General features: G+C 41.1%; 1 protein-coding gene across 1 annotated transcript; it reads right to left on the reverse strand.

Moving 5' to 3' along the window:
• Positions 1 to 1,732: 1,732 nt before the first annotated feature.
• adss2 (adenylosuccinate synthase 2) lies at positions 1,733 to 12,742 on the reverse strand. The gene is made up of 13 exons (XM_087802508.1): positions 12,529 to 12,742; positions 7,438 to 7,540; positions 6,873 to 6,941; positions 6,741 to 6,791; positions 6,607 to 6,673; positions 4,627 to 4,734; positions 4,382 to 4,463; positions 4,205 to 4,331; positions 3,261 to 3,415; positions 3,077 to 3,201; positions 2,922 to 3,019; positions 2,705 to 2,854; positions 1,733 to 2,637 (listed from the first exon to the last, which is right to left on the reverse strand). Exons 1-13 carry the CDS (start codon positions 12,691 to 12,693, stop codon positions 2,585 to 2,587), a joined length of 1,353 nt encoding a protein of 450 aa, XP_087658634.1. The 5' UTR covers positions 12,694 to 12,742; the 3' UTR covers positions 1,733 to 2,584.
• Between the last annotated feature and the right edge of the window lie 932 nt (positions 12,743 to 13,674).

Below are 13,674 nucleotides of genomic sequence, written 5' to 3' on the forward strand. Positions count from 1 at the left end.
GTGAGTCACTTTAGTGAGTTCTCATGAGTCTCTATAATGATCCGTGAGTCACTTTAGTGAGTTCTCAGGAGTCTCTATAATGATCCGTGAGTCACTTTAGTGAGTTCTCATGAGTCTCTATAATGATCCGTGAGTCACTTTAGTGAGTTCTCAGGAGTCTCTATAATGATCCGTGAGTCACTTTAGTGAGTTCTCAGGAGTCTCTATAATGATCCGTGAGTCACTTTAGTGAGTTCTCAGGAGTCTCTATAATGATCCGTGAGTCACTTTAGTGAGTTCTCAGGAGTCTCTATAATGATCCGTGAGTCACTTTAGTGAGTTCTCAGGAGTCTCTATAATGATCCGTGAGTCACTTTAGTGAGTTCTCAGGAGTCTCTATAATGATCCGTGAGTCACTTTAGTGAGTTCTCAGGAGTCTCTATAATGATCCGTGAGTCACTTTAGTGAGTTCTCAGGAGTCTCTATAATGATCCGTGAGTCACTTTAGTGAGTTCTCATGAGTCTCTATAATGATCCGTGAGTCACTTTAGTGAGTTCTCATGAGTCTCTATAATGATCCGTGAGTCACTTTAGTGAGTTCTCAGGAGTCTCTATAATGATCGGTGAGTCACTTTAGTGAGTTCTCAGGAGTCTCTATAATGATCCGTGAGTCACTTTAGTGAGTTCTCATGAGTCTCTATAATGATCCGTGAGTCACTTTAGTGAGTTCTCAGGAGTCTCTATAATGATCCGTGAGTCACTTTAGTGAGTTCTCATGAGTCTCTATAATGATCCGTGAGTCACGTCATGAACCTGAAGATCGACTTGTTTGGTTTGAGAAACAACAGGAACTGAAAGAAGAGCAGCTGCTGGACGTGTTCAACACATCTGCTGCTGGGGGAGGTGTGTGTGTGTGTGTGTGTGTGTGTGTGTGTGTGTGTGTGTGTGTGTGTGTGTGTATGTGTGTGTGTGTGTGTGTTAGAGTGTGTGTGTGTGTGTGTGTGTATATATGTGTGTGTGTGTATATGTGTGTGTGTGTGTGTGTGCGTGTATATATATGTGTGTGTGTGTGTATATATGTGTGTGTGTGTGTATGTGTGTGTATATGTGTGTGTGTGTGTGTGTGTATATGTGTGTGTGTGTGTATGTGTGTGTATATGTGTGTGTGTGTGTGTGTGTGTATGTGTGTGTGTGTGTGTATATGTGTGTGTATGTGTGTGTGTATATGTGTGTGTGTGTGTGTATGTGTGTGTGTGTTAGAGTGTGTGTGTGTGTTAGAGTCTGTGTGTGTGTGTGTTAGAGTGTGTGTGTGTGTGTGTTAGAGTGTGTGTGTGTTAGAGTGTGTGTTAGAGTGTGTGTGTGTTAGAGTGTGTGTGTTAGAGTGTGTGTGTGTTAGAGTGTGTGTGTGTGTGTTAAAGTGTGTGTGTGTGTTGGTGTGTGTTAGAGTGTGAGTGTGTTAGAGTGTGTGTGTGTGTGTGTGTTAGAGTGCGTGTGTGTTAAAGTGTGTGAGTGTGTTAGAGTGTGTGTGAGTTAGAGTGTGTGTGTGTTGGTGTGTGTTAGTGTGTGTGTTAGAGTGTGTGTGTGAGTTAGAGTGTGTTGGTGTGTGTTAGTGTGTGTGTGTGTTAGCGGTTTGACCCAAAGATGTTTTTCAGTCGAATGTCTCCCTCTAGCGGCTGACAGTAGACGGTGTTTACACGATGACTGAAATAACTTGTACATCTAATCTTTGACAGTTAAAATAGTGCTGCAAACGTTTTTAAAGAACCATATAATGAATCAACATTTATTTTAAAGTAGTTCAGTTTTTACTAAAAGTTTATATACATTTATACCAAATGCCTTTGAACACAAACCTGTTGTTCATTTAAACAACTTCATAAAATACATTCGAGACTAAAAACTTCCCGATATCTTCGACGCCATCAACCAATTCAACGATGACATCAGAACATCAGGTTTGAAGGTGGAGCTCAAACATGTTCGTGCCTCGGAGTAAAAACCAACTTCAATACAAACACTGACGGTTCGTTGTTGAACGAGACGCTCGAGTCAAAGATTGATAAGAAAGTTCAGGACAAACCTGTTATTTATTACAACGACATGCAAAAGACGACAGATTCAGAAGCGAAGGTGTGTTTAAGACTTCCTGAAACAGCTGCGTCGAGAGTAGGATGTTAAACCTTCTAGACGGAGACGAACCACGAGGTGCGAACAGAAGTGACTTCTGGGAACAAAGGTCTTCGTCGTCAACATTCTTCCATCAAATACTCGTCAAAGCACTTTTTTGGCTGAATTACAAGGCAACAGATTGAAGCTCAAACACCTGCCAGAACAGTAAGAAAACAAAAATAAAGACTTAAAATATTCCAGATCCCTTTATATCGTCAGGAGAAACAGTCCGAACTGAAGCAGCATGGATGAGGACTCGTGTAGGACTCGTGTAGGACTCGTGTAGGACCCCCTGACCTCGCCTGGTGCTCCCTTGAACCGTCTGATGCGGATCCTACCGAGCCAGAGCTGAAGGAGTCTGAAGTTAGACTAGAACATCAGAGACGTCAGCAGGGAAGTGGAGATCCAGGAGAGATCAGCTGAGAGGAGAGATCTCCTAGAAGAGCTGGATCATAGACTCCCGGGACTTCCCGACCCCGATCCACTTGACTGGGGAGACGAGCAGACGAGCATCAGACTTTATTGGCCATGAAATGCTTTGGTTTTTAAGACTCACCAGGAACGCCAACATTCTTCTCCACGAAGCGGACGTAGCTCTGGGCGTTCTCAGGTAGCTCGCTGAAGGTCCTCACGGCCGACGTGTCGCTCTTCCAGCCCGGAAGCGTCTCGTACACGACCTCCACGCGCTGCAGGACTTCCTGATTGGCTGATAATTGCACGGGTCAGTATTCCGAGACCAGAAGAGGGAACCGTGGACAACAAGGAATCTTTACCTGGAAAGTGAGGTATGAACTGGTCGTCTACTTTGTAGGCCACGCCCACTTGGATTTCAGGGAGAACGTCAAGTATGTCCAGTTTGGTGAGAGCGAGGCTGGAGCGACACAAACAATGAGTTCACCTTCAATCACTCGTCTCTCGACAAACGTACGCTGTGAAACCGTTGATCATGTGCGCATAATTAATGAGCACCAAGTCCAGCCAACCACAGCGTCTCTTCCTGCCCGTGGTCACGCCCACTTCCTTGCCCCGACTCTGGAGTAGATCGCCGACCTCCTGAGGAAGAGTCCCACATTCTTGACGAGTCCCGGAGCAGCCGGACCTGAGAGTCTTACGTTGCTCTGCTCCGAGGGAAACGCTCCGATGCCCACCCTGGTGGTGTAGGCCTTGACCACGCCGTACACCTCGCCCACGTTCTGAGGAGGCATCCCCAGCCCCGTGCAGACGCCGCCCACCGTGCAGTTGGACGACGTGACGAAGGGATACGTTCCTGCAGCGAACATCGAGGAGATAACAATGATGTCATCCAAGCAGAAAAGTCTTGTTTCCCCAAATATCTTAACATAAATATTAAAATAAAAAGGAAAAAACATCAAATATGATGAATACTAAAAAAAACGACCAAAGAAAAAAGTTCTTTCAGTTACTAGTTAAACTGTTAATAAAAGATGAATTATTTCACCACGACTGAGAAGAACTTGCAATTCATTTGTGGCCAAAAACCATAAAGACACAAAGAAAGTCACGACTTAGATTAGATACTGAAACGTATTGAAACATTATTCAAATCAACACAACAATTACTAACTTGTTGTCATAAATGTTGCTGATGCAGCAGAAATCTTCCACCTTGAGGCGCAGAAGAACATTAACTGATGCGTGGATAAATAATGGCTTCACTGGCAAAGATATCCATCAACACACTGGATTGATCCTGTTTGTGCTGATAATCCCTGAATAAGCCAATCAATGAGTTCAGTGGTAAAGAAGACGAGTTAAAAGAGGAAGAACCAGAGGAGAAGAAAAGATGCTAAATGACAAACGACAAGACTATCAATATCTTATATTTACCATTGACTTGTATTTACTTTTGATGGGAATTTTTTTTTGTTTTTTTTTACCGATATACATCGTTATAAATGTATCGTGATTACATTTCCTGCAATATCTTGCAGAAACCATGATATTACCATAGTGGCCAAATATAGCTATACTTCCAATAGTTAATGTTTTAAGTTCTATGAGAAACACATCAACAAGGAAACCGTCAAACTCTGACCAAAGTCAATATCCAGCAGTGCAGCGTTGGCTCCTTCCACCAGGATCTTCTTCGGGGGGCCGTGAAGAGCCTCGTACATGTAGTGAACCCCGTCCCTCACCATGGGCTTCACTCGCTCCACGTAGTCCTGACAGAAGAAACCTCAGTACGACACGACACCAGACCCACGCTCGTTACCTTCAACTGGAGCAGCTCTCCGTCGATGTCGATCTCCAGCGTGGGATACATGGCCTTGTACTGCTGGGCCAGAACTTTGTACCTTCGTAGAAGTGAAAGAAATAAATGAACTGAACAATAACCCTTTAAATGTGTCCATCATTTAATAGAAACTCATAACGATGGAGAGGAACATGAGACTGAAGCAGATCCTCCTTCACTTTAACTCTTTCAAGTGTCTTATAAGAGCCAATATTTGAACAAACCTATCAGAGAACTGATTAAAGTCTGCCAGAAGGTCACATATCCTGAGTCCGCTACGAGACGCCTTCGCAGAGTAGACCGGACCGATCCCCTTCTTCGTGGTCCCGAGGCTGAGGTAGAGATGAGGATGTCAGTATCAGCGCAAGGTGTTGGATCAAGTCATAGACAAAAATCACACGGTGGGAAATTACTATCAGAATTTTAAACATACAGTACGAACTCTTTCTTTAGCTGCATTAGACGTGACTGCTGCCACCTAGTGGCCAGACACTTGACAGCAACATAAAAAAGTCCACAGTGTGAATATTCATTCATTCATTTCTTCCACTTATTCCCTCATGGGGGTCACGGTTGGAGTCTGTCGTAGCGTCTTCATGACAGGCGGGGGACACCCTGGACAGGACGCCAGTCTTTCCAGGGACACACAACCATTCACACACACATCATATCTACAGACAAGTTCTCAATCAACCTCTGTATGTTACTGGACTGTGGGAGGAAACCGGAGTGTCTGGAGTAAACCCACGCAAAGAGGGGAAAGCATACAAACTCCAAAAGGGTCACAGGTCACAAGTCGACTCCCTCCGGACCAGGAAGTGAACCTACAACCTTTTGCGTCGAGGCATCGAACCACTGAACACTGAGCACAGCATGAAGATTTGAAAAAATAACAATAGTGGATGAAATAAAATAGAAACTGTGATAAATGAGTAAGTAAGTTATATTTGTAAAGCTCTAGTCACAGACCAGGGTCACAAAGCCCTTGTTGAAGAGAACCAGGACAGTGTCTTGACCCGAGTCAGCCGACATCATGTCCCTGGACATCCTCAGTAAGAACCTTCTCCGTAGATGTTTGTGGAAGCCAGACTGAAACTCATGGATGTCGCTCTGATCCAGGAACAGCTGCTCAGACACAACCTTCTCCAAGATCTTGGACAAGAATGAAGATTAGAAATAAACCTGAAGTTGCTGAGGTCAGTCTAAGGCTGGCCTTTAACAATCAATGGTTTAAATGCACGTGAGAGGTTCATCTTTTTGTAACCCAGGGGCCAGTTACATCAAACACTTATAAACTGCATAGACGGAAGGTCATTGGAGCAAAAATATAACACTTCTGCGACCACGTTGTGAAATGATCTGGAGTTATCTATTAAAAAGATGAGCTAGTATCATAACGACAAACACGCTGATAAACTACCGTTTATATCTCTCTATTTCTACATTTATTTTACATGAATAAAAAGTATTTTCCTTCAAAAGTCACAATATTTTCCACACAGTTGTGTTATTAACTACATTTCTATTTTTTAAATGGCAAAGCTGCTTGTAGGAAACAAATACAGTAAAACACTATGACTCACAGTGTTTGTCTAACATGTGATAATTCTGAGAGGTCGTGAAACAAACAAGTAACTACAGTCAAACTGAAAGCATCTACACCAGCTGGTCATGCCTGGAGATGCAGGAAATCTACTCAACTGTAAAAGCTGCTAAAAGCTCAAAACAACTGTAGCATAAATGACTTGCATTCTTGGTTTGACACACACCGGACACACACTGGACACACACCGGACACACAACCCTTATCAGCATCTCGTGCTCCGCCCTGCTTGTGCAAGGCTTTCAGTTTGATCCTCCGAGCAGAACTCATCTTTCAGCTGGAATAATCAGGGATGACCTGAGGCTAAATATTTGGGATGCTCTGCATACATGGATCAACATTCTTTAGACAGGCTTCATGAACTGGAGACACACAAGAGTCTGTGGCTTTAAACCTGCAGACATTAACGTAAGGTTCCTGACACTTGCTCCAGAGAACAGATAATTATTGGACTGTGGTGTGAAGAAGTCAATACTGACCTTAAGAAGAGGAAATATTATTTTTTGAATCATCCAATATCAGAATGTATTCATGCATGTGTGTGTGTGTGTGTGTGTGTGTGTGTGTGTGTGTGTGTGTATGAGGGGGGGTGTTTTCTTACTTCTTGCCCGCCTGCTCTTGTCTCAGTTGTTCCTGAACACTGTCGACCGCTTGGTGGAAGTCAAAGACTGAGAGATAAAGATGAGCAACATGAGCAGGTCTGACACCTTCATCAGTGGACTCGGGAGGACTCACCTATATGAGCTCGATCTGAGATGATCAGTCTCTTGTCCCAACCCTCCAGACCTGGAAACACACTTGCAGCTTGAATATACAGACCTCTCGTCACAAATAGCTAAAATCATATCGAAACGCTGATAAACTCACTTTTTCCTTTCCGTAGATTCTTTTCTGCCTCTTCAAACAGCCCAGGAAGATGGATCACGACACCGTTGCCTGAGGTAAACAAGCAGTTCCAAGAAAGAAAAATGAATTCATTGATAATTAGCAAGATAATGCAGAGCATCTTCCTCACAGCAACAGAGCTTCTAGAGCCGTGTGTCAAGAATCTGTGACGAGTCGCTATATTGAACATTATATTGTTCTCTTAAAAGAAACAACACTTTTTCTGGCTTTTAAAATAAACAAATGAGTGAATACTTTCTCTAACCAAATGTGAAATGTTTGTAGGAAAGTGCTTTTCAAAATATGAACAACATTTTTAACTTATATTAACAATGAAGTGCATTGACCGTCACAAACAAACAGGAGCAACATCAAGTGTCCACCAGTGTTTTTAACTTTAATCTGCAGACGAGCCTGAAGATTGGCTTCAAGTCAGAGACTCAAACTGACGATGATGCCGAAGCCTTGCTGGCTCTGATGAGCATTACTATCATAGCAAGTTTTTTCAGCTCAGTGAAGATGGGGTGCATTTGTTATTGTTACGCACCAATGAAGGCCTTGACTTTGGGGTTGATGATGCCGCTGGGGAGGAGGTGGAAGTCGTACTCCACAGAGTCCACGACCACGGTGTGCCCTGCGTTGTTGCCTCCCTGCAAAAGAAAGTTGAAGAAAAATAAACTCAAGGAGAAAGTGCTAGGATAGAGTGAAGCTTCAGGTAAGAGAAAAAAAAATCTCTCAAAGTTACAAATTGAGGCAAAGTTGAATAACGGATCTGCTGTTCTGTTAGAATACATCTTTTCAATCCATGTGGATCCTTAACAGCAACTTTAAAGTTCATTAAATATTGCAGATGAAAGAACCAGAGCTGCACAGCCAGAATTTGTTGGTGTTTAAGCGAGAAATCCTTGTATTATTTTAGGATTCGTGGTTCATTATGATTATTAATTACTTTTTCAATGTCCTCGTTTCCATGTTTCAAATGCATTTCATTTATTGCTGAGAGAAGACAAAAAAAGCATGCATTGAAATAAAAAGGAGACGGTTTATTTAGATAATTAAAATAAAAACGTAATATAAAACTTGAAAACTTGTAAACATTCAAACGTCCTAAAGATTTTGTTGTAATATTTATCAGTCAATAATAAATCAAACAAAATCTAAGGAAGATTCAACTAAAGTGCACACATTGGTCGTTCATTCTGCCCTTTTCTTCCAGCTTTAACATTTGTGCACAGTTGCTATGAATACCGTCATCTTTAAATGCATCACCTGTAATACACAATATTAAATAACTGTTATTTATACTATTTGAATAGTTTGATACTTCTGAGTTCACACACCAGCAGCACACGTCACTACATTAATAATGTCAGGATGCAAGTGTCGAAAACACTGGAGGTTCTTTTATTAATACAAGCTGCCACCATCGTATTAGACGACCGTTTGTCATCAGCTCACTTCTCTGCATCCGTCTCGAGTAACATGGAGGTTTGAAGTGTTCGGTTGTGACGGCTGAAGACCGGATGAAGTCGAGACACTGGTTTCATTTGAGTGCAGTCGTTACACTCTTTAGAAGTTTCTGTCCATGTCATCGACCAACAAGTGTTTATTTCTCTCTCTGCCTTTCCTGCTCGTAAGTCACGCTACTACGTGACGGCCCGAAAATCAATTTCATGTAAAATTGAATCTCAACCTTCATTTTGAACAATTGTGATTATATTGCAAATACAATTAATTGTTCAGCACTACTAGAAGGAGATTTAATTGATTAACAAGCACCGTTTAAAGTGCATATGACATTCCAAGACAACATAGTCTTATTAAGCAACAATAGTATTATTCAAAAAAGCTGTTTGTTTACAGAATAGAGAAGAGGTTTTACCACTAAATACACAATTTGAAAGCCCCGCCACTCGACCAGCTTCCCGATAAGCAAAGAAACCGGAAATGCCGTAACGAAGAGTCATCATGTCCGCGATCGTCTCTGCCTGCACGCCTGGAGGCATCGTTTAGTCTTGGTCAACAGAGTCAGAAAGTTTTTTTAAAACACAAACTCAGGGATTTTCACGAGTGTTCACTCGGGTACAGTCGTAGTCGCCAACAGTATATTCAAATAAGTGTGAGGATCCCGGCATGAGACGGGGAGAAGGAGAGAAGGTTTTGAAGGGAGTGTTCTAATAAACGGCATCATCCGAGAGCCTCAGCGACCTTTTATTCTTACGGAAATAACTTCCACAGACATGCCAACAAAGTTGCAGGAAGACTTTGGGCTCAAGGTAGTACTGCAGTACAAGAAGGTTCCGTTGCCAGGGGCTGTTCCAACCATCTTTCCCCGAGGCAAAGAGGCGAGCGCAGCAGAACCGCCTGCGAAGCGTGGCACACCTGAGGAGATAGAGAAAAGGCGCAGACAGGAGGTGGGTTTGCTGATTTTTTTTCTCTCAAGCTCACTAGAACTGAAAGGTGTGATGCCATTCTGTTCGGTAAATCTTCGTCTGAGTGAGACAGTAGCGAAAATTTCATAGGTCTTGTCGAGTCACAGTTGACCTCCTCAAAGATGCAGTCCACGCTGGGCAAGGAGTCCGAAAAGGTCTCAAGTCACTGTCCATGCATATTATTGTGGAACTGATGCAAGAATAACTTCTCTTTGAGTGACTCTTCGTTACGTGACGGCTAATGGAATCTTTGCATCGCGCTCTATGGAACGACAACTTTGATAAGCTGTATAAACTTTACTCCTCAAAGTGATTATAAAGACTTTCAACTTACTGCACAATAGGTATATTTATGTTTATATATACATTACGTACTTTTCCAAATGTCATATGCACTTTAAATGCTAAATACTAGAATTCTGTTTCAAAATGTATAAAATACATTGAAAATTTGGTTTCTTTATCCATTTTTAAAATCTAAAAAAACAAACTGAAAAAAAGAAGCACAATGTTATAAAACCTTGAAAGGATAATATGATTGATGATTTAAGATGTTTAGGAAGAATACAAAAAAGTTCATCTTAAAAATGACTTCAGAAGCAGCAGTCTTATGACTGTTCATTTACCCACCATGTGCTTTTGTTATTTCGGGCAACAACCCTGGAAGCAGACGACAACAAACATCAGAACTTGACTAGTATAAGGAGCTTAGAGTCAGCCACTAAAGAAACAAAGCAACATTAGTAACATGGTATGTGGCTAGTTTTTTGTAGTCCACCTATGATTTGTGTGTTAAACAATTGGAGAAGTTTAGCTTGCAATAGAGGGTGGTTTGGGATATAATGACATACAAAAAACTGAGACACTTCCACAGAACAATCTTCTGAGAATGTTGCAAACAAACAGTCGGTTTTTGAGAAATTTGAGGCCGAACACACCACCAACCAATTTGATCCAACACGACATGTTGAAGTGTAAACACACCACACTTCCTGGGATTAAAGACGGTGCGACTATATTTTATTTATTGTTTCAAACAAACCATCAACCACAACCCAAACAAAATAAGTCCACTTCACAAAACTTAATGTTGTCGTCTATCTGGACACAACTTAAAGGTTTAATGAAACGTGTTATACAATTAAATGAGGACAAATATATTTATTTTTAGCATATATTCGTGTTTATGAATAAGGCTTGTTATATGATACAGAGAAGGACTTGTGAATACCCACTAGTTGGTCTCATGAGAAATGGTAGAAAAGCACCTCTTCTCCAGGGCCCCTCAGGGCCACACCTCCCTCTCCACCTATAGGACTGCGACGCTGAGGAAGTGAGAGCAGCGTGGACTGTAAGGAGCACCAGTGCTGGCGGAGCTAGTTTTAAAAAAAGACGAACACCACCTGCCATGACTCTTTGACACCGAGCACACACATAAAATGTAAAGAAGGTGCAGAAAGACACAGTGACGCGTTTATTTTTACACACACTTGGCCTTCGTGTTTACAGGTCCACAGAACGTTTGTTGTGTCGACTGAAGTGAGCAAAACAAAGATAATTGAGAAATGACTGCAAGAATAAAAATGAAAAGACCAAGTTTAACTTTTCTTATACATCTCAACATTGTAACTACTCATTAAATGCTTAAAAACACTGATGATCAACACTATAAAAAAGATTTTTTTATTTTCAATCATTAAGCTCATAAAAATCACAAGCTTCTTTATTTAGTTTTAAATAATGGAGTTCATCTGCTAAAATGCAAAACTAAAGCAAATATTAAACTGTTAATGATTACTGGCAAAGAAATTACATTTCTAAATATCCCGTGAGCAACAAAAGTGTATTAGTCAAATATATTTGTAATTTAAAGAGAGCTGGAGAAGATGTTGGAATGTGGAACCTGTTTTAAGTCTAATTATTTACCTTCCACAAGTGTTCAGACTATTTACTTCAGAAAGGTTGTTAAACATCCAATGTTGTTGCACAACATATATGGCCATGGTTAGGAACTTTAATATAGCTCAAATAATAAATACACTGAACTCAAACACAAACATTTTGAGCTCATCTCTCGAGGAAGCGACAACTGGACATCAACAGGTGTCGAATTCTGTTTATTTTTGAGCACATGCTCAGTAAGTCAGCACTGATAAGATAGTGGAAGAATGAGCTTCAACGAGTACAGGACGCTTGTAACTGAATATTGACATTTAAAACATTTCACTAAAAAGATTGTTGTTTAACAAGTGAAGCATTAGTGACTTGACGAGTATGAAAAGTTAAACAGAAATCAACAAGAAAACTCAACTAAAAATAACAAAAACAGTCACAACTGACTGATAAGTGATAGATCACATGACCTCCTACAGCTTAAACACTTCATACAAGAACTAGTTCTTCTGAATATGGCTGGAAACACAAGAGACTTAAATGTATTCTTTTTAAATGCTTGCGAGTCTAAACACTGCTGCTCTAAATCACTTTTGCCTTCGAGTGTCTTTGTCTGCAAGATATTATCAAATTATTGCAAAACTTCCTTGTTACCAACTCTGTGTACAGAGGTCACGTCTAGCAGACATTTTTCCTGAAAAAATGACATAAGTTTCTAGAAATCATCAACAAGAGATATCGTTATTTAAATGTCATTTTATGTCTTCACAAAAAGATCCTGTGTTGACTCATAAATGAAGACACGATCCATGTTTTGTTTGATAATGTCGTCTAGAATATTTTGGAAAAGGGACATTTTATTGCCATATGAAAAGATTAACGTTTCAACTTCTCACAGTTCATCAATTCCTTGTCGATCCTGTTTTTTTTATTGGGTTTCAGGACCTGCGTCATGTCACGTGTTGATGTAAACTTCCGTAATTAATCATAATAATGTCGACGATAAACGACGCACAGAAAACTCAGATGTGTCGCTGGTGAAGTTCTGTTGAGCAAGGCAGCAGCAGGAGTTGCTTCTCGAACCGGTTGCTCCAGTAGAAACATGTGCTTTCGACAGAACAACATTCAGGAGTGTGTGAGGAGCTAAAGAAGCTAAAGGAGCTAAAGAAGCTAAAGAAGCTAAAGGAGCGACTCAAGGTGACTTTAGCGAGTCAAGACCAGAGTTAGCATGATAGCATGATAGCATGTTTAGCTAACTACGAACTCGCTCCGCTGTGTGTTTTGGCGCCATTATGTTTCCGGTGACGACATACCTGACATCTGCAGACCATGTCCGCGTCCTGAGCGAGCAGGTCCACGACCTTCCCCTTCCCTTCGTCCCCCCACTGAGCTCCAAGGACCACCGTCACCTGGTTCCCTACCGAGGGTCTGGGGGGCGTCATGGCGAGCGTTGTGGACACGAGCTCCGCGCCTGACATGTCGTCTCTGACTGAACCCGTGAGCAAAGCACCGACTGTGACCAAGATCTGCGGCGCAGAGAGAAAGAGTGAGGTCTCACTCCGCGTCACTCTGGCTGAGAGAAGATCTCTGAAGGAAGAAGCTCACTCGCCATCCAGAACACACCGCGCATGCGCACAAGTAAACAACTTTTGGGTTGAGTGACAGGATGATTTGGTTTAATAAAGTCAATAAGATTAACCATAACTACGACTAACAAACACGAGCCTCAGACGCAACCAGAGCTTTAGAATATTATAATAATATAATGGATCCTTGAGAGAATGAGAAAATAATACAAATTAAAGCGACCTTAAGAAAGAGCATTTGTTAAACAAGTATTAACATTATTATTATTAGTATAATAATAATAATAATAATAATAATAATTATTGTTGTTATTATTTTTGTTATTATTGTTATTATTATTATTATTAGTAGTAGTAGTAGTAGTGGCCCCTCTCCTCACACTCTTCAGACCTTGCTACAACTCCTAGCTGAGTCTCAGAAGTTGGATTGTTGGACTAATCATCGTTGGATGAATCATCGTTAGATGAATCATTGTTGGATGAATCATTGTCGGACGAATCATTGTTGGACGAATCATTGTTGGATGAATCATTGTATCATTGTTGGACGAATCATTGTTGGACGAATCATTGTTGGATGAATCATTGTTGGATGAATCATTGTTGGATGAATCATTGTCGGACGAATCATTGTTGGGTGAATCATTGTATCATTGTTGGACGAAACATTGTTGGATGTATCATTGTCGGACGAATCATTGTTGGATGAATCATTGTATCATTGTTGGACGAATCATTGTTGGACGAATCATTGTTGGATGAATCATTGTTGGACGAATCATTGTTGGATGAATCATTGTATCATTGTTGGATGAATCATTGTTGGATGAATCATTGTTGGACGAATCATTGTTGGATGAATCATTGTTGGAC

This window comes from Callionymus lyra, chromosome 11 (assembly GCF_982586985.1).
Source record: "Callionymus lyra chromosome 11, fCalLyr1.hap1.1, whole genome shotgun sequence".
NCBI lineage: Eukaryota > Metazoa > Chordata > Actinopteri > Syngnathiformes > Callionymidae > Callionymus > Callionymus lyra.

Excerpts from the sequence above, each read along its gene's own strand:
- adss2 (XM_087802508.1), bottom strand. The coding sequence starts at position 12,693 with ATGTCAGGCGCGGAGCTCGTGTCCACAACGCTCGCCATGACGCCCCCC. Across the intron at positions 6,792-6,872 it reads GAATCTACGGAAAGGAAAAA|GTCTGGAGGGTTGGGACAAG; the intron begins GTGAGTTTATCA and ends GTGTGTTTCCAG. Across the intron at positions 4,464-4,626 it reads TTTAATCAGTTCTCTGATAG|GTACAAAGTTCTGGCCCAGC; the intron begins GTTTGTTCAAAT and ends ACTTCTACGAAG.